The sequence below is a fragment of the Callospermophilus lateralis genome, chromosome 2 (assembly GCF_048772815.1).
Source record: "Callospermophilus lateralis isolate mCalLat2 chromosome 2, mCalLat2.hap1, whole genome shotgun sequence".
NCBI lineage: Eukaryota > Metazoa > Chordata > Mammalia > Rodentia > Sciuridae > Callospermophilus > Callospermophilus lateralis.
In genome coordinates, this window is record NC_135306.1 from 48,595,737 (window position 1) to 48,623,061 (window position 27,325).

The 27,325-nt window shown below is 36.3% G+C and overlaps 1 protein-coding gene across 2 annotated transcripts in view; it reads left to right on the forward strand.

Annotated features, from left to right (window-relative positions):
- The first annotated feature begins 1,058 nt into the window (after positions 1-1,058).
- The window catches only part of Hacd4 (3-hydroxyacyl-CoA dehydratase 4), a 30,743-nt gene continuing 4,476 nt past the window's right edge, over positions 1,059-27,325 (forward strand). Inside the window, exons 1-6 of one of the 2 annotated variants that reach the window (XM_076843399.2) lie at positions 1,059-1,132; positions 2,509-2,612; positions 4,781-4,908; positions 13,805-13,917; positions 19,543-19,649; positions 22,374-22,499. In XM_076843399.2, coding sequence (XP_076699514.1) covers positions 1,095-1,132; positions 2,509-2,612; positions 4,781-4,908; positions 13,805-13,917; positions 19,543-19,649; positions 22,374-22,499 — 616 coding nt within the window. In that variant the 5' untranslated portion in view covers positions 1,059-1,094. Of the gene's footprint in view, positions 1,133-1,202; positions 1,283-2,508; positions 2,613-4,780; positions 4,909-13,804; positions 13,918-19,542; positions 19,650-22,373; positions 22,500-27,325 lie in introns of those variants that run through there. The other variant, XM_076843400.2, reaches the window with a different exon arrangement.

Consider the following 27,325-nt stretch of genomic DNA (forward strand, 5'->3'; position numbering starts at 1 on the left):
AAGTGGCAGAGGTAACAACTGTTAGGGTTTAAGAAGGGACTGGTAGATATAGGGGGCAGATTAACCCCTGGCTGAAGGCAGGGGCTGGGAGAAGGTTCAGAGAATTGCAGATGTGAGAGGTGACTGTAGTAACTGGACTATGAGGAAGAAAACTAAGTCCTAACAGTTAAAAAATAAAATAAACTGACCTTTTACGAATACTGCCATTTATCAGTGGGGGCAACATTTTCAAGACTCAATTTCCCTTCCCATAAAATGGGGGCACTCCTTCCACCCACAGGAACTGAATGTGACTGGCACTAACTTGCAACTAGTTGTTGTACTAACTTGTCTGTTTCTTTGTTTTTGTTGTTCTGTTTTGGCCTGTTTCCCTGACAGGACAGAGTAGCTGTAAGATGGTTCTGATAAGATCTTATCAGCAAAGTATGAGATGGACCATCTGAATATGGAGATGATAATGCCTTAGTACTGAGAGCTCAGGAGGTTTACAAGTGCTGGGCATAGGAGAGGGATATTAATACAACATCAATAAAAACTTGTAAGCATTAGGAAGGACTCGGGATATTCAAGGGCAAAGACAGATTCTTGGAGAAGTCAAGAACCTTTTTGGAAAAGGTGTTGGGAGATGTGACCACATCTTTCTTTCTGGCCTCTGAAGGTTGTAATTAAGGTGCCTACCCAGGGTGCACGCATCCTCGGAGGCTTTGAGATGGCCTTCAGCACGTTTCAAAGCCCCAGAGTCTCCCAGGTGTGTATATCTCCACGGAGTTAGCAAATGGGTCTCAACCCAAAGATTGGGAGCTTGTAACCAGAGCGGGCAAGCCCGCTGGGAATGCAGATGTGTTTGACCCAGGTTGCTCCTGAGCCTGGCTGGCTGCAGTCTCCCACACTTTCCACTTCTGGCCTTCCTAGTGCTGCGCTGCAGGAACTTAAGTTTTTATCTGTTGCCCATCGCAGGACCTCTGGTTTTTCTTTTTGTAAATTGCTGAGTGTGGAGAGGCCCCGCCCTTCCACGCCCGCAGCGGCCGCCCCCTCGCGCCTCCCCGCCCAGGCTCCTTCCCGGACGGCGCTGGAGGTCCTGGTGGTGGAGGCCCATGGGGCCCGTGGTGCTGCCTGCCTGGCTGCAGCCCAGGTAGGGTGCACTGAGGTGGGAGGGGACAGGAGGGGCCGGGCGGGAGGAGGGGCCGCCGGTAGAGGCGGGGGATCTAGCAGCGGGGGACACCCACCAGCCCAGCTGCGACACCCACCCCTTCTGGCCCGCACTCCCTGGAGCTCTAGACAGGTATTTATTCTTAATTAATTCTCTTGACAGTCCTAGGAAGAAGGCTCTCTTTTCCCCATTTTTGAGACGAGGAAATGGGAAGGACAGGCTGTGTGGCCACCTCTTCCCTTTGGGCTCTTTCTGCCAGTCCCTCTGCCCTTCCTCTTTACCCCCACCAAGAGCCCTTCCCTTGACTTTGTTGTAGGCAAGTGTTGCAGGGGGAGTTTTAATCTTACTGAAACACCTGTCACACGTGTGATTCCAGGGAATTCGGTGCAACAGGAAAGGGTAAGGCCTGTGTATTTTTAACCCATAAGCCAGGTGATTCTGAGGCAACTTGGAGGATTTCCTCTTTTCAGCCCCTTTAGTTACGTCATCTGTTGATCATCCAGCGACTTGGCATGCTCCTCAGCTTATTTACCTTGTTTCTCAGAGGTTTCCCATCTCCTACAAGGAGAAAACCCTGTCTGCACTGGCAAGGCCACTCCCACCATCCTTCGAAACCCCCGGGGAACACTTCAAACAATGCTTTCTCCAACTCCCTCATATCGTGCATCTGTCAATCTTCCCTTAGTCATCTCCCCAGCAACCCACAACACATTTTTAAACCCAGCTTGACTTCCCTTTTTTGGCATGAGCAACTAAACATCTATGTGTGTCTGATGAAGGAAACGATCTGCCCTTGCAAAATATAATAGAAGGCAGTGGCAAGATACTGACCCCAATCGCATAATGCATTCAGAGGTCCCGTGTGCCCAATTATTGAATTATCCACCATTTGAGACAGTGGCCATCACTACTCCCTGCTCACAAGTATCACCCAGTTCTGCGCTTAGCAGGCTGAACTTCTGGAGCACACAATGACCATATCTGTCCTTCTGCACTCACGAGCTCCCCCACAACCACACCAAATATCGAAAGCTATCTTTGAAGATGTTGCTTTTACTCCTGGGTTAGCCGCAAGGTTAGAATTTTATCAAAGATGAAAATCAAAAAAAGATCTGTATTTGGTTTTAAGCAAACTCAATATACTCACTTTAGCAGATAGTATATAATATGGGTCCCTTTAAAATCTGATGTGTTTTGTGGGGCCACTGATGAAAATACTCTGATAACAGGTTTGGGGGTTGTTGTGTTTTGTTTTGTTTGTGCTTGTCAGGTTCACCTGTATGTTAAAGGACCCCTGTACAATGATGTAAAGGTTAATAATAGAACAAGTGTTTAATGGTATTTTCCTGTATTTATAGGTATAGAAAGACTGCCTATCTTTTCATCTATTATTTAATCCAGTTCTGTGGCCACTCATGGATATTTACAAATATGACAGTCAGATTCTTTTCATTTGGAAAAGGTAAAACTCAGTTTATTTTAAACTTTTGTACCTTGTTTTTGCCTAGAGTTGCTTATATTAATTTTAAATTTCTCTGGAGCTCACCTACCATCCTCCACTTCTCTAAAATTCATGTTTTTCAGAAATCATACATCCTGCTTATTACAAAATCAAACTTTTTGGAGAAGGGAGAAGATGGGATAAGGGAAAGGGATTTGGCTCTGATTAGGCAGAAATGCCATTTCACCATTTCTTTTGGTTCTGCATCAAACACTCACAAATTTGGTGTGCACTGAGGAAATCTATAAATTCCAGTATTGCATTTTGTGTGGAGCAACCAGGAGTTGATCAAATTCTTCCAGTGTTTTTTACTCCTTAGGTTTAACTGGAGACTTTGTTATTCACTAGTAAGTGAATAACAAACTTTATACTCCCCAGGACTATTTGATACCCTTCCTAAGTAGTGTATAAATGACATGCTTTGTAGATGACTAATCACCTACCTGGAAGGTGGCAATAATGGCTTAAATCATAAGCTTCCTCGCTTTTCCTAAAAAGTAAAGATACGGTTTTAAAAGAGCAAAGAGCATTTCAATTCTTCCTCTTTTTTTAAAGAATGAATCATTAAATGACTGTCAATAACATTCTCTTCATGTCCCATCCCCACATGAGTAAGTGTCATCTCAGTTTACAACTGTTGAGTGACTTGACAGTTTGAGCAACTGCTGGTTTCAGCTAAAAAAACAAACATGCCGTGCTGTGCTCATCAATTCTGTATCATAAGGAAATTAATCTACTTCTGAGATACCATAAGCCATTTTATGTTGCTTTTTCTTACAAAAATCTACAGATGAATTCTCGCCCTTGTGAATTAACGTCAAGGATACAACCTAAGGCTTGAATTTCAAATATGAGCGTTGAGAGTTTTCAAGCGGAGGAAAACGGAGGAGATGGAAAAACTCCCTTGATGTTTATGATAAAAAAAGCCATCAGTCTAGGCCTTGAAAGTTGAGGCTGTGTGGGAGTATTATTGTAGGTCATTCACCATACATGTCCCCAGGAACTCTAGCGCTGTCTCACGTTTCCAGAGGGAAAGTTGCTGTGGTCAGCAGTGTTTATTCTTAATATTATCATGTCATTATAATTACAGTAGCTACTCATTAAAGAAATACAACGGATTTATATGAAAGGGGGACTGAGAACATGTGAGTGGGGGTTCCGTATAATTCCTGAATCAGTGTATGACTTAAATAGCTCAGCAGCAATCTGAAACCCTGAACTTGGGATTCCTCCTCCCCTCTTCCTTCACAGAGCTGTGTCATTGATAGCTTCGTCACAAGAGGTGCAGGCAATGCAGGAGAGGGTAGGTGGTCTGAATCGGTAATCATCTGAAATCAGGGTGATGTTAACAGTGTCCAACTGCTGCAGCAACTAGAGACCCTCGGCACTAGATCAGTTACCATTTGAATGAACAGTAGGTACCAAAGTCAGCACAGTCACACCTAGAAGTTTCTAAAAAATGGCAGGATTTCATTTTAAAACTTAAAGCCAAATTTATCCTATTTAGAGGGACATTTATTACCCTTCCATTTCCCCTCCAAGGGCAAGTACCTCAGTTGAGCCCTCTGAAGTGTAAACTCCAAAAGTCCTGATCAGAACCCAAGTTCAGGGTTTAGCACAAATCCAGAAAACACGAGGCAGGTACATATAGGAACCACATGCTCGATACACTTAGTATCTGATATCATAGCAAAAACAGTAAGGCCATTTCCATAAAGCTTCTCTGAAATACTTTTTCCTCATCTTGGTCATTTTCTTGTCTTTGGAAAAGCTGAGCACAACCGCTATTAGAAGCTCAACTCCAACCTATTTATGCTCCAGGTGGTTTAGAATCCAGCTGATTACCTTTATGTGGGAATTCCTTTATAATCTCATATATGGGGAATAAATAGTGCAGCCTTCACTGTGAAGCCTTACATTTTTACTTCATTTTGGAAGGGGATCAAAGTATACTACAATACAAAGTGCTTTCTTTGCATTGCAGACTTAATGTAGTAGCCTATTTACAGAGTTTTTTTTACATGTACGATAAAAAGAGGTAAATAATCTCAACTTGATTTCAAAGAGCTGCATGGATTTGCATCATGAACTGCTTTTTACTTTATTTGTATTTTTTATCCACTGGACAGATTCAATGGTTGACACTTTTTATGCTATTGGACTTGTCATGCGACTTTGCCAATCCATTTCTCTCCTGGAGTTGCTGCACATATATGTTGGCATTGAATCAAACCATCTTTTCCCAAGGTTTTTGCAGGTAGGTTTCAGTCACATTATTATAGAATCTTTCATTTTTAAGTTTGTTCTATTTACAGACTTTTCATTTTATGGCACTCAAAAAAAAAGCCAACCCTGAAGTCACCGATAGGGAGAATCCATTACACAGAAGGATTGTCTTATTCTAAAACTGCAGTTAGGTCAGCTGATATAAAACACTCAAGGCAGTGGTGCGTGTTGATCTGTGTACTTCCTTGATCCTATCCTGGGAGATTTCAGGGCCACTTCCCACCCTCAGCATGTCATAACTTGGGATAGTATGAGACAGCAGAAAGTCAGAGGATTGAAGCCATTCACACCTGAGTACAATGCCCTGCTCTTCTACTGATTACTGTGGGATTATTCTACCCACAGTCATTGGGGTGTTGCTGGGAGAGAACACCATACAAATATCTGGAAAAGAGAAGATGATTAACAAATAAATTCCCAGATTTCCTTTCATCCCTATTTGGAGAACACTCCCAGCCATTTCTTGTTCATTCTACCACTTTTATTGAATTCAAATGGAAAAGGAAAATGATTCATGTTTACCAAGTATAGAATCTAAGCGTAGACTTGGGGTCACACTGACCTAGATTCAAATCCCAGTTTTACCTCTTACTGTTGCATGAATTTACACAAGTTGTTTAATCATTCTGACCCTGACTTTCTCATGATGTGAGAATAACACGGACTGAAGAGAATAACTGAGAACATGGGTGGGGAAAGTTCCTGGTACTTAGTTAAAATAAAATACTTGTTAGTCATTGCTATTATTTTAGTTATTATTTGTTTCCCCTACCAGGCCTTTAGCCCTAGATGACCATGTTCTTTCTAAAGGCAGGTGGAAAGTAGATTGGAAATTTACTGATACTCAATAGAAAATCTGGATTAAGGCAAGAAAAACCATGAAGTAGCATTTTTCTTAGAGTGGAAATAAGGGTTGGGTGACTATGTAAACATGTGTTCATAATCTCCAGGATTGGGAATAGGTATCTATGAGTATAATTTTAGGCATCCCCAAAACAAATTTAAAAAGTGTATAACTATGCCAAACTTGCAATGTAAAAATCATTAAAATGTCAGTCTTATGTTGTCTAGCAAAGTGCTTAGAACCAAATATATACTTTCATTTTTTGTTGAAGGAATAAAATATAGTCCCTGTACTAAAATTTGCTTTAAATACCATGAAAGTTTAAAAGGTGAAACTGGGAATATAATCCTAAGGAACCTAGTAACAACTCAGTATTACAAGTTAATGGGATATTTTTCATTTTACTTATTAAATAGAAGTTGTATTCATTAGAATGAATGGAAAAGAACAGATGATTAACAAATAAATTCCCAGATTTCCTTTCATCACTATTTGGAGAATAGAATGAAGACATTTTTAAATGTTCAAATGTAAAATAAAATCATGGCAATCCTATATAATAGATAAATATTATAATAGTTAACTAGCTAAGACCTAAATGGAATTTCCTTCAGTATATTTTCTCACAAAATAAAAAGCTACAGATCTGTCATAGATGCAACATGTAATTTCATAAGACAACTTATTTGTATTTATGAATTATTTAACATTGCATGCTGTATTTTGAAACAACTGAAATTAGTAATACTATCTCATAATGTTGATCTTGGAGGACAGAATTAACAGGCCAAGTTAAATTAAAGTTCTAAAGTTCTACCATATGGAATTATTTTGCTTTTAATATGATCAAATTCATAAAAAAATCTTAAATCATGTTTTATTTTTATTTTTTATGTAATTTTAAAATTTATATGACAGCAGAATGCGTTACAATTCTTATTGTATATATAGAGCACAATTTTTCATATCTCTGGTTGTATAAATAGTATATTCACACCAATTTGTGTCTTCATACATGTACTTTGGATAGTAATGATCATCACATTCCACCATCATTAATTACCCCATTCCCTCTCCCTTCTCCTCCAACCCCTCTGCCCTATCTAGAGTTTGTCTATTCCTCCGATGCTCCTGCTCCCTATCCCACTATGAATCAACCTCCTTATATTAGAGAAAACATTTGGCATTTGGTTTTTTGGGATTGGTTAACTTTACTTAGCATTATCTTCTCTAACTCTATCCATTTACCTGCAAATGCCATAATTTTATTCTTTTTTATTGCTGAGTAATATTCCATTGTGTATATATGCCACATTTTTTTTATCCATTTATCCAGTGAAGGGCATCTAGGTTGGCTCTATAGTTTAGCTATTGTGAATTGTGCTGCTATAAACATTGATGTGGCTGTGTCCCTGTAGTATGCTATTTTTAAGTCCTTTGGGTATAGTCCAAGGATAGGGATAGCTGTGTCAAATTGTGGTTCCATTCCCAATTTTCTAAGAAATCTCCATACTGCTTTCCATATTGGCTGCACCAATTTGCAGTCCTGCCAGCAGTGTATGAGTGTACCTTTTTCCCCACATCTTCGCCAACACTTATTGTTGTTTGTCTTCATAATGGTTGTCATTCTGACTGGAGTGAGATGAAATCTTAAAGTGGTTTTGATTTGCATTGCTAGTGATGATGAACATTTTTTCATGTATTTGTTGATTGATTGTACATCATCTTCTGAGAAGTGTCTGTTCATATTCGTGTTTTCTTTTGGTATACTTTTAGAGACTTTTTATTTTTTTAGGCTATATTAATACTGACTTCATGCTAAAACAACATTTTCAAAATTAAGTAGTATTAGTTCAGTTATTGCACCTGGTGAGAATGCATAACTATAAGAAGAAGAACTGAATGAGTACTTAGAATATGCCTAGAAAATAGGCACATATTTTATGCTGTGCAAAATTTTGTAGGTCTGCTTAACAGAAATCATAAAACTTAGAAATCTGATTTCTTGGAGTTCCAGAAAATTTAAATGTGATTTTAATCACCACTAATTAAAACTAATGGCTTATAGAACCATCACTGAAATCCAAGAGGTTAGTCCTAATTGTAATTTTGAAATAACGATAAACAAACATTAACACTTTAGACTTAAAAGTGTATTCGCAAAGTCTACTGTTAATAAAACAAATGATTCTTAAGTCTTTGGTCCTTAGGAGGGATGACAAGTCAGTAATCATCACATTAGGGAAAACAACTGCCATTCTTCTCCTGGACTGATTATTAGTTTTTTGTGTTGTTTTGCTTACTTTTAAAATTTCTTTTAAGATATTGTCACATGCTCTCTCTCTCTCCTTTTTTTTTGATACTGGGGTTTGAACTCAGGGGCACTCAACCACTGAGCCACATCCCCAACTCTATTTTGTATTTTATTTAGAGACAGGGTCTCACTAAGTTGCTTAGCACCTCAATTTTGCTGAGGCTGGCTTTGAACTCACAATCCTCCTGTCTCAGCCTCCGAGCTGCTGGGATTATGGGAGTGCACCACTGCCCTCTATTTCTTTTATTCACTAGTTCTCAGAATGAAAATGGTGTTAACAGAACTTCAAAACACATCATCTTGTCCAAAGTTTCATTTTCTGCCCCATTCCTTTATGAGAGTTCTGCAGACAAATAGAATTCTCTCATTATGACTGAGACCTCTGCTTTAAAGTAATGAAACAAAACTCTTAGGTTGTGTAATCATTGTTGGTTTTCCTGTTTTTCCATTTTAAATGGAGAAGCTGAAGGCAGGAGAGCAACTAAGTGACTTGCACGATCATCATAGCTGACTGCATGCATATCTTAAAAATGCAGGGGTCCCAGATGTTTTCAAGGAGGCCCTAAATCACGTTCACACAATTGTGATGTTATTTTGATATTACCTTCAAGAGATTGCTAAGCCACAACTGAATTCTTTTGGGGGACTGGTCTTGTAAAATGTCAAGATAAGTAATTCCAACTAGCAGTAGGGATGGATAAGCTTTTTGAATAGTTAGAATCCCTTAGCAAGTACTAGTGGTGTACAAATAGGAGTAAGTCTGTGTTCTGTGCATTTTACACTAACATCTTTATTTTGGCACTGTGGGAAGAGACGTGATTTTAAAAATCACATAATTGCTAAAGCAAAATGTGGGGGAAAACACCATTGATTTATAAGACAAGCATTTAACAGATATATATTTTATTTTTAATATACTTTAGGAGGAAAGGGAAAAAACATAACATGAATAGCTATTTAAAACTTCTATTTCTGGAAATAGGCACATGCCAATTAAAACTATATAAAAATGTTTTAAAATACAAAAGAAAATTTAATTAAAAGGAAAATAAACTTAGAGAGAATTTGAATATTACCAATTCTGAAATATTTAAAGGGCTGTGTTCATACTCCATTTGTGCAGAATACGGAGAAAGCTTATTGATACAACTTTAGGGCATTTCAACTTAAGAAGAGGAGGAAATAGCCAAAAAATGACTTTTGTGTGATAATGTTAGACTGATATACTTTGTATGAAATAAGAGTGAGATATAAGTAATGTAAGAGTAATATTTTATTTTTTGAGAAATGCTTTAAATGTAAATACTTCCTTTATAACTGAATTAAAATGGATCAATTCCATGTCCTTCCTTCCTAAACACTGTTGCATATGTATTCATTTCACATTTTTATACAATTCCTTTAATCTGTAAATCAAAACACTAGCAATTATTACCCTTAAATTATTGTGTCTACAAACATTTCATTTGAAACCAAACTGTATGAACCATTTCTATATTTGCCCATATCCACTCCTATTTGTCAAGGACAAGCTTGCTGTCTAAAACTCACTCCAAAGATGTCACAGTCACAGACCCTCTTCCTGTCTCTGTTCTATGATTAAAACCAAGGGTGCTTTACCACTGAGGTACATCGCCAGCCCTTTTCACTCTATTTTGAGACAGGGTCTCACTAAGTTGCCAAAGCTGGTCTTCAACTTGAGATTCTCCTGCCGCAGCCTTCCAAGTTAACAGAACAGATATGCAGGCATTCCCAAGGAGAGTGTCTTACTCTCTTTTAAGAAAACAACTAGGTAGGTTTCACTCTTAATTTCTTTTTAGTTGTGAAGCAAGTGCTTATATGCATTGCTAGGCTAATCTTTTGAATTCTCATAAAATCACATAGATTTCTCTCAAGTTTTGAGAATAAGCTTATAATTGTTAGAGATAAAACTGTTGAAGACAGTGTTGAACAGTAAGATTCCCCCAAATTTGAAGCCTCCTGGAAATTGATTATACGTATAATTCACTCTGTAAGTAAGATTTTAGATTTTTCCTGTTTTGTACATTAGATCTAAGGAGTTAGTGTGATAAGTACAAACCTATATTTATAGTGTAATTTAATAAATGCTGAAATTGACTTTTTAAATTCCTGGATTGGATTATCTATATAGAAAATGTTTTCCTTTAAATACACTAATCACTACATTAAATTATATGTAATCATAACTGATATTTGGTCTATGTACCAAACACTTTTCTAAGTTCTTTATATGCATTAACACTCTTCAGAACAACTTTTTCCTATTTTTAATTCCTATGTGATAGACACTAAGCATTATCTCTAAAATTACTTAACACAAAAGTCAATTACTGAAGATCACAAAGGTTATGTATCTTATAGTAAAAATTTGTTTAAGCTACATTTGTTTATATATTACCAAGTAGAATGCAAATACTGTAAGAGCAGGGATTTGGTCTTATTTACAGCTATATCCTCTGGTACCCAGAACAGTACCAGTACTCTCCATAATTATCTATTAGAGGAAGAATGAATAGACAAATATATAGAGAATAATTTAAATGCTTTGATCTTGCAAGGAAAGTAGTTGGTGATTTTTTTAATATATAAAGATATTTCTGAAGTTTCCCAAAAGTTCACAGAATAGAAAGCTTGGGTTATCATTTTAGTAAAAGTCAGAGACTAAAACTAATTTATAAGATTCCAGAAAATCTCCTTACATTTGAAGTATTTTGCCTCTTTAGCACTTCAGCTTATAAAGTGCTACCTGCCACTTATAAACTAAGAACTTAGCTTCATTTATTGTTTTAACCTGGAGTTTAGGATTCCAAAACAGAACATAAAAATGCAAAGTATTCTTATTTTGTGGCTACCATACATTTGAATAAATATTAACAGGTTTAATGTGGCATAAATGATAGGATTTCTACTATGATTACTACTACTATACCTTTTATTCTCCATTTGAGTTATACTCAACATTACAAGACCATTCATTAGTAATAATCAAATAGCCCTAGGATTCATTAAAAATAAAATAGTGCTTAGTTCTCCAAATTGTAAATCTCAAAGAAAATAAGTTTAAAAAATCTTTTCCTCAAAATTGATTTGGTGTTGATTTAAGAAATCAAGGAGTCTATTGTCTTAAGGTATAATTTCAAAGGAAACTTTCTTTTAGAGAGTAGATTGTCCGCTGGATCTGAGGTTCTGGAGTAGTTCACCAAGTAACAAAGGTGAGAGTCAATGTTTCACAACCGGGGATTTAGAATTGCATTGTCCAGATCTTGATGCCAGACCTGTAAGCAAGTCACTTTAACTTAGTAAAGTGACTTTTGTAAAACAGTAATAGTAGCCACCTCTTACGGTCAGTATGGAGATTGAGATGCTCTTTGTTTGGAACCTGGCAAAAAGTAACCCATAAATGTTGACTTTTATCAACTTAAGAACATCTCTGCCTATTATATTATATTGTCATTGAGTGGCCAATTAGGATCACAAGTTTTAAGCCAGCCTAAGTAACTTAATGAGACCCTGTCTCAAAATAAAATTTTCTTTTTAGCTATGAAACAGGTGCTTATTTGCATTCACATTGCTAAAATATGTGATTCCGTGGTTAAACACCCCTGAGTTCAATACCCAGCACACACACACAAATTGATATTGTATATGCAGAAAGTATTTTGATTACATACCCACACATATGTATATGTGTTGTGGATTGGATTTGGGGGCATGTCAATTGCTGATTTCTATGCAACTGGGATTCCATCACTAATATGCCACAGAACTTCACTTGACGATTTTCAATGGAGTGAGTCTCATCCTGTAGCTCCAGTCTCTCTCAGGAGATTTTCCCCTCTGTCCTCATCACCTAAAGGTCAGCTTGACATCACGGACAGCTTACAACTCTGGAGATTTAAGATACATGTTTCCTGACCTGGGTATGTCAGTTAAATTCTTTGTTTGCCAAATTCCTTATTCGTAAAAAGGCGGGGCTGGGCTAGTGTCAGAATATTTTATCTGAAGGGGACTCTAGAGATCACCTAATTAAGAGGTATCTACATTTTTTCAGTAGTTGGCCATGTAATTAGAAATCTATGTTGTATGCATGTGTTCATGTGTGTCTCCCCTGAGATTTTTAGCAAAAAGCAAGGTTTCCTAATTACCAGGCATTGATAAAATGTAAGATTGTGCCTCAGTACTTATAGCTTGTACTCAAATGACAGCAAGGTTGGATCATAATTATACTTGCAGCTCAGTAGAATTCATTATATAATTAAGAAACAAGGGTACTATATTATAAACACTGACCAAAGAAAAACTGCTATGTTGATAGTATCCACAGATTGACTCAGGTTTGAATCATGTCTTAATTCCCCTTAGCTAAGCAAGGGCCCTTTTGACTCACCTCTGTGGTCACACACATGCTGAGATAGCTTATACATGTGGACTTCTAATCACATGACCCACTGTTGGCAAATCTTGGATTTTTCTACACTAGATTGTTTTCCTGGACAAATGGCCAGATTGTTCCAGTATTTTCTCCTTAATCAGCTTTTCAAATAAAGGCAGCTATTGAAAAACATAAAGCAAACCTTTTATGTTTTCTTTTCCTATGAGTATGTTCCTTCAGTCTCAAATCTACTTTCTTTTGACCATCAAGAGCAAAGTAAAATGTCCTATAAAGCGCCAAAAAATGTAGACTATACAGGATATGTTAATGAAACATAAGAAAGCACTTAATATTTAGGTGGAGAATTTTTTTTTTTTTTGAGGCTGGTAACTGGAGGTAAGCCAAAAATGTGTGAATTCTCAATGATTTGGAAATGCTTACTGAGTTGGAATATATGTATGTATTCCAAGAATGTGTTAAATTTTCTTCATTTTCCACTAGCTTTTGAAGGTTAGGATTATATTACTCCCCTTCTCCCTCCCTCCCCCAAAACTACAATGGCTTCTCTATTGGATGAAATTAAAATTTCTCGGCCTATCATTTAGAACCCTTCACAACTCAGCCCTCAACACATTTTCAATTTATTCTTCCCTGTTCTTCCCTTCTCTGCACCCTCCACTCCAGTTTCTCAGTGGTTCTTACTCCTCCCCAAACACCCTGCATTTCTACACTTCTGCTCAGACTGTTCCCTTTGCCCAAGATGCCCTTTCTTAAATCCAGTCTTCTTGACACACTCATTCATTTTTTAAAATCCAGTTGAATAGTTGCCTGTCTTCATAAGTCTGTGTTCTTTCTTCAGGCAGCAAGCATCTCCCTCACCTGTGCCACCCCACCTCCACCCATAGCACATACATTTCAACATCAGTTATTGCTCCACATTCTCCCTCCACTACTACCCTCTCTGGACCTAGGACCATGTTTTCATTACAGCATTTAATACATAGTGAACACTCAATAAAGATTGCCAAAGTGAATAGAAACATATGTGCATATGGAAAGAAAAAGAAATATCCTGATAAAATGTTATCTTTTCATTCATTATATATAATTTGGAAAGTACAGAAAAACAGACAGGAGGAAATGAAATTTACCCATAACACAACTCCCTAAGGAATAGTCATTATTAACATTTTGGTATACATAGTTCCAGTTAAAGCATACTTTAAAAAAAAAAACCTCTGGATTTTAAAAGTAGAAAATTACTTATATGGCCTAACAAATGATCCTAATTCTTGACTTTGCCATTTCTTTGTTAGCTCACAGAGAGAATAGTCATTCTTTTTGTGGTGATCACCAGTCAAGAGGAAATCCAGGAGAAATATGTGGTGTGTGTTTTATTCATCTTTTGGAATCTGTTGGATATGGCTAGGTAAGAAAGCAAAATAATCTCTTAAAACAAGTCCAGATTGCTTTCAATACTAGTAATAGCTGCTTACATTTGGTTACTCTGAATGAGACAGAAAAGCATAACCTCTTTTCAAATTATTTTATCTTGATATGGAAATGTATTTTTAGTGCTTTCCATAATGGGCATATCAAAGATAATGGAAACCTACCGTGGTATTACAAGAGCAAATCAGTGCATTCAGGATTCCAGCACAAGGCTTGGCATAACACCAACTTGAAATAAACCTCACAGCTGTTTGCTAATGAAAGGCGTTCCTTACATGTTACTTCAACAAGCAAAGCAGAACTTTTATATCATTGTCAGAATTTACAAAGTTGGTTTCTGTGGACTTAGATATTTTAAACTTAGGACCTCACCTTTCAGGGGAAACAATGAACCTCCACATCAGGTTTTGTATGCAATTCCAGTGGGTTCAAACGACTAACTGAAGTCCTTTCATGGAACCTCTGGGAATTCTTGGTCTAGTCTTCAGTTTCCTTATAATTCTAAAACTGTAATGAGATGTGCCCAGACTTTTCTTTGGTGTAAGACTGTCACCTTTATCAGTGAGCCCTCATACCTCTCTTTGGAGAGGTGTTCTAACTGCCTCTTCAGCTTTCAAATGAATAGTTTCTCCCCTACTTGAAAGAATTGGATGTGAACAGGTCACAGAATAGCCTGAGATTTTTAGCTGAGGTTATACAAATTCTGCTTTTATTATATTGCCAGTAACTTGGGTAGATTCAAGTATATCTAAATAATGGGTTGAGTCCTAGAGAGGAGAATGAAATATTTTGAATTAAACTGACTAATTCTTTGTACATAGTAATTTGTTAATCATCTTAAAAATAGTTTTGCAGACTACAAGCAAACTTCAGTGTTGGTTCAGTCTCAGTGAGCTTAATAGACCCAACAGAGACCAACTTTGTATTGATGGTGATAACAAACTATCATGGAAATTTTGGATATAGAGGTCAGCAATATCTGGATAAAACCCATACCTACTACTTACTTGTTAAATGGTCTTAGGAATATCACATTTTTTAAAATTTAAAATTTGTGGAGTTTAGTATAATCAAAGAGATGTGCAATCATTACCACTATTTAATCTAAGAACATTCTCTCATATCCATTAGCAGTTACTCCTCATTCCCTCCTTCCCCCATAGCCTGTCTCTATGTATTTGCCTACTTTGGAAAGTTTATATAAATGGAACCATACAATATGTGGTCTTTTGTGACTTATTTAACAAGATGCTTTCAAGGTTTATCTGGTATTGTGCATGTGTTAGTACTTTACTGCTTTTTGTGACTGAATAATTATACTGATAAATTACTTTGTTTATCCATTCACCTGATTGATACTTGGGTTGTTTCTACTTTTTGACAATAAGGAATATGAACATCCATGTAAAAGCTTTTATGTGCACATATTATCATTCTGCTTAGGAGTGAAATTCTTGTTTTTCACCCTATAAAATTTGGGAAGAATACCTTTCTGATCTGCACTAGAATGATTAAAAACAATAACAATCAGGGAACTTCCTCAACCTATTAAAGGCATCTGTGAAAAATCTACAAATATGACAGTTAACAATGAGACTGATGCTTTCCTCCCAAGATCAGAAACAAGAGAAGAATGTCCACTCTAGCCACTTCTACTCATCACTGTACTGGAAATTCTAGAAATGGCAATTAAGAAAATCAAATAAAAAGTCATCAGATTGGGAAGAAAGAAGTAAAACCATCTCTATTGGCAGATGATGTGATCTTATATACATAAATCATAAGGGATCCACTAATTTAGTAAGATAGCATAAGATTAATTAAAAAAGCAACTGCATTTCTATACATTTGCAATGAACTATTTTCATTTCCTAAAATGAAATCTAGAAAACTATAACAACTTCAAAAAGAGTAGTACTTAGGAATCAAAATCTTAAAAGATATTAGGAACTTATACAATAAAAATTATAGAACTTTTTTTTAAAAAAAATGAAAGATCTTATTAAATGGAAAGACATCCCACGTTGAAGGTATAATTTCATTGAGATGGAAATTCTCTCAAATTGATCTGTAGATTCAATGCAATCCATGAGAAGCCAAGATAGCTTCTTTTTTTCATCATTTAAATCTTTTTAAATTTTTTCTTTTAAAATATACATGATATTAAAGTGTATTTTGACATATTATATATGTCAGTTTGTGTACAACTTATTCTAATTAGGATCACATTCTTGTGGTTGTACATGATGTGGAATTACACTGGTTGTATATTCATATAGGAGCATAGGAAAGTTAAGTCTGATTTATTCCTTCTGTCTTTCCTATTCCCATCCTCCCTCCCTTTCCTTCATTCCCCTTTGTCTAATCCAATTAATTTTTATTCTTGCCCCTCCCCATCCACTTTTGTTAGTATCACATATCAGAGAACATTTAGCCTTTGGTTTTCTTGGGATTGGCTTATTTCACTTAGCATGATATTTTCCAATTTCATCCATTTACCAGCAATGCCATAATTTCATTTTTCTTTATGGCTGAGTAATATTCCACTGTGTATATATTTCACATTTTCTTTATCCATTCATCTATTGAAAGGCACCTAAGGTTAATTCCATAGCTTGGCTATTGTGAACTGAGTTGCTAAAAACAGTGATGTGGCTGTGTTGACTGTAGTATGCTGATTTTAAGTCCAAGAAATAAAATCAAGAATCAATAAGTGGCGTGGTATCAAACTAAAAAGCTTCTTTGCAGCAAAGAATGTGGACAGTCTCCAGAATGGGAGAAAATCTTTACCACCTGAACCTCAGAGCATTAATCTTCAAGATATGCAAAGAACTCAAAAAACTTAACACCAAAAAAAAAAAAAAAAAAACCTCACAAATAACCCAGTCAATAAATGGGCAAAGGAACTGAACAGGGACTTCACAGAAGAAAAAATATGAATGGTCAAAAAATATGAAAACATTTTCAACATCTCTAGCAATTAGAAAAATGCAAATTAAAAGTACACTGAGATTCTATCTCACTCTAGTCAGAATAGAAATTATCAAAGTAACGATATATGTTGGTGAGGACGTGGGGAAAAAGGTTCACTCGTACATTGCTGATGGGACTGCAAACTGGTGCAAACAGTATGGAAAGCAGTATGGAGATTCCTTAGAAAACTTGGACTGGAACCACCATTTGACCCAGTTATCCCACTCCTCAGTCTATACCCAAAGGACTTAAAATCAGCATGCTACAGTGACACAGCCAGATAAGATCAGCTTCTCAATTTCTGCAAAGAAGCTAAGACTTGCATGGACAGTGAAGGACTCAGAACAGCCAAAACAATCTTTAAAAAGCACAGTTAGGGGGCTGGAAGTGGTGGTATAAGCCTGTAATGCCAGCCTCAGCAACAGCGGGGCACTAAGCAACTCAGTGAGACCCTATCTTTAAATTAAAAAAATACAAAATAGGGCTGGGGATGTGGCTCAGTGGTCGATTGCCACTGAATCCAATCTCCAGTACCCCCCTTCCCAAAAAAAAGAACAATTGGAGGATTCACATTTCCAATTTCAGATCTTACCAAAAAGCAATAATTATAATGAGTGTAGTACTAGCATATGGATCAGTCATGGAATACAATTAATAGTGCAGAGGTAAGCTACCATATTTTTTGTTAATTTTTGACAAAGGTGCCAAAGTCATTCAATGGGGGGAAAGAATAGTCTTAACAAATGTACTAGGACAACTGATATCCACATGCAAAAGAATGAAGTTGGAACCTTACTTCACAGGTAAGAGCTAAAAATATAAAAGCCTTAAAAGAACAGAGCAGGGAGAAAGAGCAGGAAGAAAAGATTAACATTAAACAGAGACATGTGGTGGGAGGGAAAGGGAGAGAAAAGGGAAATTGCATGGAAATGGAGGGAGACCCTCAATGTTATACAGAATTACATATAAGAGGTTGTGAGGGGAAGGGGAAAATAAACAAGGAGGGAAATGAATTACAGTAGTTGGGGTAGAGAGAGAAGATGGGAGGGAAGGGGAGGGGAGGGAGGATAGTAGAGGATAGGAAAGGTAGCAGAATACAACAGTTACTAATAGGGCATTATGTAAAAATGTGGATGTGTAACCGATGTGATTCTGCAATCTGTATTTGGGGTAAAAATGGGAGTTCATAATCCACTTGAATCTAATGTATGAAATATGATATGTCAAGAGAATTGTAATATTTTGAACAACCAATAAAAAAAACTACATATAGGACCCTGAGGCTATATTTAAAGCAATATTCATAATTTAACTTTATGTATTTATATTGTCTCCTTTAATAATATTTGTACTTCCTTTCTTTTAGAATTGTCTACCCCTCTCTCCAGAATTGTAAATTTAAAAATAGTAAAATAGAGATGTTTTTAAAAATATATGAATTATCACAGACTTTTGATGTAGATTTTCTTTTAGCAAAGTCAAGAATAAAATTTGGGAAGTAAAAAAAAAAAAAAGCCTTAAAAGAAAATATAACTTCAGATTTGACAATGTATTATTAAATATGGCACCAAACTTACAAGCCTCAAAAGAGGAAATGAATTGCACTTCCTCCAACATGACTTTTAAATGTATGAGACACTTACCCATTCCTCTTTTTTCTAATAAGAGGGGGTGAAACGGTCCAATTTTTCACTGAAAGTTGTAAAGATTAAAAACTTTGATAACATGCTATGTTAGTAAGGGTTTAAACCACGGGCATACAGTATATACACATAGCATATGCAAAAACATTTCTGAAAGATTACATAAGAAACTGGTATTGGTCATTGTTTCTAAAAACTGGAGTGAAAAACTTCTTTCTGTCCATGTTTTCAAGGTTTGGGGGATTTTGTCATGTATTTTTATTGCCTCTTCCAGTTGTTCTCAAAGTGTGATCCCTGGACAGGTGGCATCAGTCTTACCTGGAACTTGTAACACAAATTTCTCAGGTTCTACTTCAGACCCACTGAATCAAATTGCAGTGGAAGGACCCAGCCATGTGTGCTTTAACAAGCTACCTGGGTTGATTTTCATTGTATGCTCAAGCCTAGGAACCACTGGCCTATTCAAGTAGATAAAAATTTGTAGAAAACTTTCTACTACTTCACGCTGGTAGGTTTAAAGCTATCTACTATAGCCCAAACCAGCTCCCAAGGTCAGTTCTTTTAATTTTTTTTAACTGATCACATAAGATCCACAACTACATGCCAAATAAGAATCTGGGAAGTCATTTTAATTCATCCCCCAAAGTTTTTGTTTTGTTTTTTTTTTTAAACCTAGCTGCTGGGTGCATCAAATGGGCTGGACTGTTTAATGAAATTGAAGTCTCTAATCAAGGAGTTTGTTATACTCCAAGAGATTACCATTACATTCTTACTCTGTTCAATTCTATAATTATCTACAATCTACCCCATGAGATAAGCTAGAGTGACACAGATCCCTCCTGCCCTGACCATTTTTTAAATCATAGAAAATAGGTATGTAGTAACATACTTTTAGTTTTATCCCTGTATCTAATTATATAGTAAGTTATTTTATTTCCCAGACACGAGCAGAAAAGGATACTTATGAGCTCCTTGTCTCCTTGCAGGTACACTTACAGCATGTTATCAGTCATAGGAACATACTATTCTGTCTTGACATGGCTCAGTCAAACACTGTGGATGCCAATCTATCCTCTGTGTGTACTTGCTGAAGGTAAGAAAGAGTGATGAGGTGTTATGGACTGACAAAAACATCTAGTTGTAATTGTTCACTAAAATTTTGATGATTAAATTATTTGTGCTAGTGCTTACCGTACCCAGTGTCTCTCTCCTGGCATATTTCCTTACTTCATAAAGCAAAGTTGGAAAGGGAAGCAGCTCTGGACAAGTAACAAGGACATCTGAGTCCAGCCCTTAACTTCATTAACTCACTATATGAATTTTATGAAACTCGTTTAACTTCTCAAAGAGGGGTTTAGCACTTAGAGACTCAATGGTCTACAGCTTTTACTTTTCGTGCATAGGAATTCTGTTCACTCTAGGCAAACTCTTCTCACTTGCCATTTCCCATGCCTCTCTCCATCTGCCTGCAAGTTGCCTCTACCTTGAGATGAATAATTGCTTTCTGAGAGAAGCCTTCGCAAACTTCTCAACTAAGTAAATTCCTCCTACTATGGTATCATGAATTTCTTTTTTTATAGAGCCTATCAGCTTTAACTAGACACTTGTATGATTCTTTGAATAATATCTAGTTCCCTAACTATATTTTGAGCTCCATGAAGGCATGGGGTATGTCTGTTTCTTTGCTTTTCTCCTTTCTCTTATGCACTAGCTCAGTAAACACAGAATGCATTGTTAGCTCCAATACCAAGTAGGTTAATTACATAACCAAAATATAAACCTCAAACTTAATAAAAATCATCAACTTGCAAAGAACTTGAAGATATTTGGAGTATATACACTTACTTCTGTAATGGATTTGGCAGACTGCTAGGGAGCTTTCTAAAAGATGATTAAAGTTTTTGAAAACTGAAGGCATAAAATAAGAATGCATGTTGAGGTAACTAAGGGAAATCATAAAGGAACAGATTCACCATAAAACGATGGTGATGTTGCCAATAATCATAAAGTACATAAAGACCAGTATGTAAAATAAAGCCATATGTTTTCTATCTACTGTTGACCAGAGAAAAGGAGCTAAAGTTATAGTAAATCATATTAGATATAATTTTTAAATTTGCTTTGTTTTCAAAAGGAAGATTTATTAAATTTCGGAATAGACTATGTCAAAAGAATCTAGGGAATAATCTTCCTGAAAATCCATAAAACTGCCCTTTCTTTAAGAATGAAATCTCTCAATCATTTAAACATTAAGTACATTCCTTTGTTATATCATAAAAACATTATAAAGAATATACAAAGGAATGGTGAGCTGAGTGTTGGTCAAAGCATGCAAAGCTTAAATTAGGGTGAATAAATTTTTGAGAGCTGCTTCACAGCAAGGTGGCTGTAGCTAGTAATAATTTATTTTAAGATAGTTGAAAGTAAATTTCTAATGTCTTGCCACCAAAAATAAATGAGGTGATGAGTATGTTAATTAGCTTGTTTCATCATTCCACATTTTATACATATATCAAGACTTATACACTGTCTCACAAGTGTATACAGATATAATTTTTAATTAAAATTAATAAAACCCAAAATAAAAATTTTAAATTAGGGAATAAAGTAGAAATATGTTTAATCTCTTCTTAAAACTAGTGATAACTAAATCTATTCTATTGTTAATTCTAAGCCTTCTCTTTCTAAGACAGACATGGCTGTCATACAACCCATATTCTTTTTCTAAATTCGTAAACTGATTCTTACGAAGTATACACAGAAAAAAATCTAGAAGCATTCATGACAAAATTGTCAACAGTTATGAATCCTGGGTAGGGAATATGGGTGACTGATTTTGTTTCTATATAGTTCAAATTTCTCATAGGATAAGAATATGTAGTTAAGAAAACTTTAACTTTTGATAACTTTTAATAAGATAATAACTCATTTAAATAACATAGTTCTTACATCTGGTAAATATAAGAAAAACATAATTTATATAAATAACCAGATCAACTGGTTCTATGATGAAATACTAGAGACTGAGGGGCAACTCGTGTTAGTCTTGGGTGGCATGTTTGGTGTCCATTACAGATCCATTTGACTTTTCTTATATTAAAATAAGGTTGGACTCACAAGAAATTGCAGAACTAGTGTCTAATTCCCCTGTACCTTTCATCCTTTCCCTAGTGATTACATCTCACATCACTGGTAGTGTTTTATTTCATGGAAAAAAATATATATATTATTAAAAATCTACACATGGGATACAGTTTCATGAAGTCTCCATCTTTTTGACACCAGCCTCCTCCTTCAAAATAATTTAGGCCAGCATTTCAGGTATGAGTTCCCAAGAAGTTTTATTAAGTACTACTAGGGCTGTGTGAGAGAGGAGGAGATAGTCTGAGAAAATGGGTGATATTAGTCTCTTTATTGCAAAATTTCTCAGGACCTTTATTGTGCTAATTTTGTGCATTGTAGCATTCCAGGAGAAAAAAATATGTCTCCCAAGTTCATTTGATTATTACCCCTATTTGTGGTAAGGGGCACAGAAGTATTTTGAATTACCCTTTTAAAAATCCCTATAATTCTTTCCATGTGAGCATAATAGAGTATATCCTGGACAAAAATTGAGAAAGTCATACTGATGTAACAGCTTTGCTCACTTGATCATTCAGCAGAAATTTCTATACCATACTACAATGTTAGCTAAAGGATTCGGCAAACATCAGAAAACTGTCAGATTCAAAAAATTGTTCAACTAGGGAGACATATATACACGATCCTAGAACATGTTGAAGAGGAGAACCTTATGATGTCCTTTTTCTTTAAACAGCATTTGCCATCTATCAGTCGCTGCCTTATTTTGAATCGTTTGGCACTTACTCCACCAAGCTGCCTTTTGACTTCTCCATCTATTTCCCATATGTGCTAAGGCTGTATCTCATGATGCTCTTTATAGGTAAGTGCTGCTCATTTTGCTTTATGAATTATTCTTGTGTTTTTTGGTTTATACTACCATATACCTTAATAGACAAGTTAGTAAAAACAGAAGAGACCAAAGAAGAAGCCCAACACAATGAACTAGATCATGTTATTAAAGCACTTGGAAGTTATAATGCTTTCTTCAGGGCACCATGAAATAAAATATATACATGTTTCTCTATATAATCAAGAACAGTTTTTCTAGCAGAAAACATAACTATTATCTATGAAATATATAAGTTTTGACCATAGGCAAGATAGCTACAAATATCAAAATAAGCAGGCTCTTCCTGATTTTTCCACTTATGTCTATCTTGTTTCCTGTTTGGTTTCGTATGCTAGCAAGAAAATGGGAGTTGGTGATAAAGACTTGAGAAAAATTTATGGAACAAACACAGTTGGGTGGGATTTTTAAGATGGCTGTTCCTCCACAAAGAAAAACCAAAGCAACAGGTATATAGCTGCATGTGGAGGAAATGATCATGGGAGCATACTGCAAGAGAATCTGAACATGTAGGTTCAGAGATCCAACAAAAGCATAGTAAGAAACAAAATATGCAGATGGGAGTGGTAGCCAGGAAATGGAGTCTTCCTTCTGCAGGGGTAAATGAGAAATAGAGTCCTAGTAAACTATCAGTGTGGATGCTGGCAATTCTAGCTATTGGAGAGTTTCACAAACCTCACAGGCTTGTAGCCTAATTAGATGAGCAATCTGAAATCTGCACAATAGGTTTGCTTTAGAAAAGGATTTCATATCTTCCGGCTATGGCACCTAAGGTTTCAATGGGGAGACACCTTGAAAAGAAACCTACTGTGTGAATTTGGGATGTTGCAGGGGTCAGAAGCCCCTGCAATATTTCCATCTCTGGGATGCCATTGAAATTCCACTGCACTGGTTCAGTGGGTACCTGAATCAAACCCACTGGGTGCTCTGAACAGTGAGGACAGGTATTATGATAAGGAAGGGAATGGAGAGGAAACAACCCTCCAAGAAAGGGGAGATTGCAGAACTTGCCCTCTGAGATCAGGGATGTGACCAGTTGCATGCAGATTTGCACTAGGTGCCAGGACTGAAGGCAATCATGCATGTGGTTCCAACCAACTCTCCCCTCCCCCAAGCTCTGTGTATATGTGCCTGCCACTAAGCGGGTGAGAAAAGAATTCTGTGGTTCTACTGCTGCCATGCTCTCACAGGTGTGCTTGAGTGGCTTAAGCAATGCCACAGCTTTGGTTATTGCTCCATCCCTGCCCAGGAGGCACTCATGACCAAAGGAGGCTTTGAGAGGAATTTTGCCCCGGTCCATCCACATCTTGTTCCTGCAAACTTACTAGTAGCCACTATGGCTAAAAGAATTGGTGGTTTAAAAAAAAAAAAAAAGCCAGGCCATTTCCCTCTCTCTTGTGAAGGATGCCCCACAGCAGTGGCAGAAAAGAATACCTGCTGTCATCACACCAATGGGATTCCCGCCATTAGGCCTTCTTACACATTGTTTGACCACACACTGCTGTCAAGTTGGGTGTGAGTGTCACAGGGATGCTGTGGTTCCTGCCACTGCCTCTCCCTGCAGGACCTGGGCCTACACCATTGTCTGGCTATAGGATAAGTGCTTTAGGCCCATATCATTATGGGGACAGCCAGTGCCAAAGACCTTTGCAAATAACGAAGTCACCAGTGCCTGAGGAAACCCTTATTACCTGATAGGGGCTACCACTTCCATTGTAGGAGAAGCCATACAATGTGCTACCTATGCTACACTGCCTGAACTACCACTGGAGTGTCCTTGCATAGCCCACAGAGATCATGAGCCCCTCTGACTGTGCCCAAATTCACTAATCACAGCCAAAGAAGCTACAGGGAGACAATACGGTGCCTAGCTGGAAATAAATTCAACATTGAATAACAAACTGATATCCCAAGACATCTTTCTTTCAGAGATGGTTGCTTACTAACAGCCATTCCATAAATGTGGTAGAGATATCTGATCTACCAAATGTCCAAATCTCAATTTAGAAATATGAAAATACAATGTAATCGTGAATCTCCCAAAGATCAGAACTCTATTAATAGATTCCAAGAACTCAAAATGAATGAAATACTTGACAAATAATTCAAGGGAATGATTTTTTAAAAATCTCTGAGATCTAAGACTATAAACAGTTATATGAAATTAGGAAGATTATGCAGGATGTGAATGAGAAACCCAGCAAAAAGAGTTGAAAAAGAACCAAACAAATCTTGCAAATGAAGAACTCAATAAGGCACATGAAAATGTCAAAGGCCTGACAGACTACATCAAGTAGAAGAAAGAATCTGAGCTTGAAGACAGGTCTTTTGAAATATCCCATTCAAACAAGAAAAAAAAAATTAGGATGCTTTCAAGTTCTTGTGGGTGACATTAAATGAACAAATATTCATTTTGGAATATCCAAAGGTGAGGAGCTAAAGGCTAAAGACACAGAAAACATTCCTAATTTGGGGAAAGACATGGACATCCATATATGGGACACATTAGAACTCCAAGTAGACATGACCAGGAAATACCTTTACCATGACACATTGTAATCAAATAGTCAAAAGTCCAGGAACAAAGTATTTTAAAATCTCTGAGAAAAGTGCCAAGCAATATTTAAGACTAACAGAAGATTTATCAAAAGAAACCCTGCAGGCCAGGAGGAAATGTAATGATATATTTCAAGTCACCTGAAACAATAACTGCTACCAAGATTACTGTTACCTGCAAGGCTATCTTTGAGAAATAAAGACCTTTCAAGGATTCAGGATAACAAGATAAGCCTTACAAAAGATGCTTAAGGGAGTCCTATATCCAGAAGTGAAAGAAAGAAAACTGCCACCATGACTGCATGTAAAAGTGTAAGTCTCACTAGAGCAGAAGATACACATGAGAAATGGAAAAGATTCAAACATTATTATTACAATAAGCCATCCAACCACAAAGATGAATAAGAGGAAGAACAAGGAATATTCAAGACAACTAGAAGATAATTAACAAAAAGGCATAAGTATTTACGTTTGAATAATAAACTTAAATGTAAAAAAATGTAAATAGATTAAATTCTCCAATTAAAAAATTCAAATTGGAAAGAAATGGTGGCACATGCCTATAATTCTAGCTGCTTGGGAGGCTGAAGCAGGAGGATCACAAGTTTGAGGCCAGCTTCAGCAACTTGGTAAGACTGTATCTCAAAATTAAAAGTGCTGGGGATGTAGCTCAGTGCTAAAGCACCCTTGGGTTCTATCTCTTGTACTAAAAAATTTTACCAGTAATGATACACTAAGAGATGGAAAATATCCTGAAATGAAATCCTAACATAAGCAAGAATAGCTATACTTGCATTTGACAAAATAGACTTTATCAAAAACTGAGAAATAACATCACTCCTTGTAATGATCAAGGAGGTATCATTTCATTAAGGTGTTTGGAAATCTATCAGTATCTAATATTGGAGCATCCAATTTTATAAAGCGAACACTATTAGCCCTAAATTGGGGGGATAGGCTGCAGTGTGATAATAGCAGGGGAATTCCATATCCTACTTTCTTCAGTGGACAACTCATCTAGACAAAAAGAAAACAATAAAACATCAAAGTTAAACGATACTAAATATCAAGTGGACTTAACAGACATTTACAGAACAGTCCATTCAACAGCTGCAGAATACATATGTTTTTAAAATCAGTACATAAAACTCTCTAGACCATACATTAGGCCACAACAAGTCTTAATATGATTTCATTGTATCTTGTATCTTTTCTGATTACAATGGAATTAAAACAAGAATAGCTATAGAAATTCTAAAAATGTGAAAATTGAATAACACACTTTAGAATAAGTGAGTCACTGGAAGTCAGAAGGGAAGTTTTCAAAGCATTTATGAAGCAAATATACCAAACCTTGTGGGAGGCAGCAAAAGTGGTATTATGAGGGAAATTTATAGCAATGAGTTCTTGTATTTAAAAAGACTTTAAGTAACCTAATGATGTACCTCAAGGATTTAGAAAAAAAAAAATCCAAACTGTGAATTAGTAGAAGGAGAAATAATATAGCTCAGCAGAAATGAAAGACTAAAAAACAACACAAAAAGCCAGTGAAACAAAGAGTTGGTTCTTTAAAAGCTAAACAACCTTTGCAGGCACTAACTTCCTTAGGACTCCTAAATCTCAAGAAATAAAACTGAAAATCAGTATGTGGAATGGCATCAAATTTAAATACTTCTGCACAGCAAAGAAAACAAGAACATGAAGAAGAGACTACAGAATGGGAAAATATCTTTGTCAGTTATTATTCCAACAGGGGATTAATATCCAGAATGTATAAAGAACTAAAAACACCGAACATAAAAACACCAAAAATAAACCAAATCAATAAAAGGGAAAATGACATTTGTCAAAAGAAGTATATGAAATAGAAATTCAGGAAATGCAAATCAAAACTACACAGATTTTATCTCATCCCACTTAGAATGGCACATACCTATAATTCTAGCTACTTGGGAGGCTGAAGCAGAATGCAAATAACAAATACCGGGGAGCATTATCAAGGAAAAGGTACACTTGCACATTGTTGGTGGAACTGCAAATTAATACAACCACTTTGGAAAGCAGTATGAAGATTCCTCAAAACACTAGAAATGGACCCACCATATGACACAGCTATCCTTAGTATTTATCCACAGGAACTGAAATCAGCATATTATAGTGAGACATGCATACCAATTTTTAGTGTAGCTGAGGTAGTCATAATAGACTAGTAATAGAACCAACCCAGGTGCCCATCAACAGAT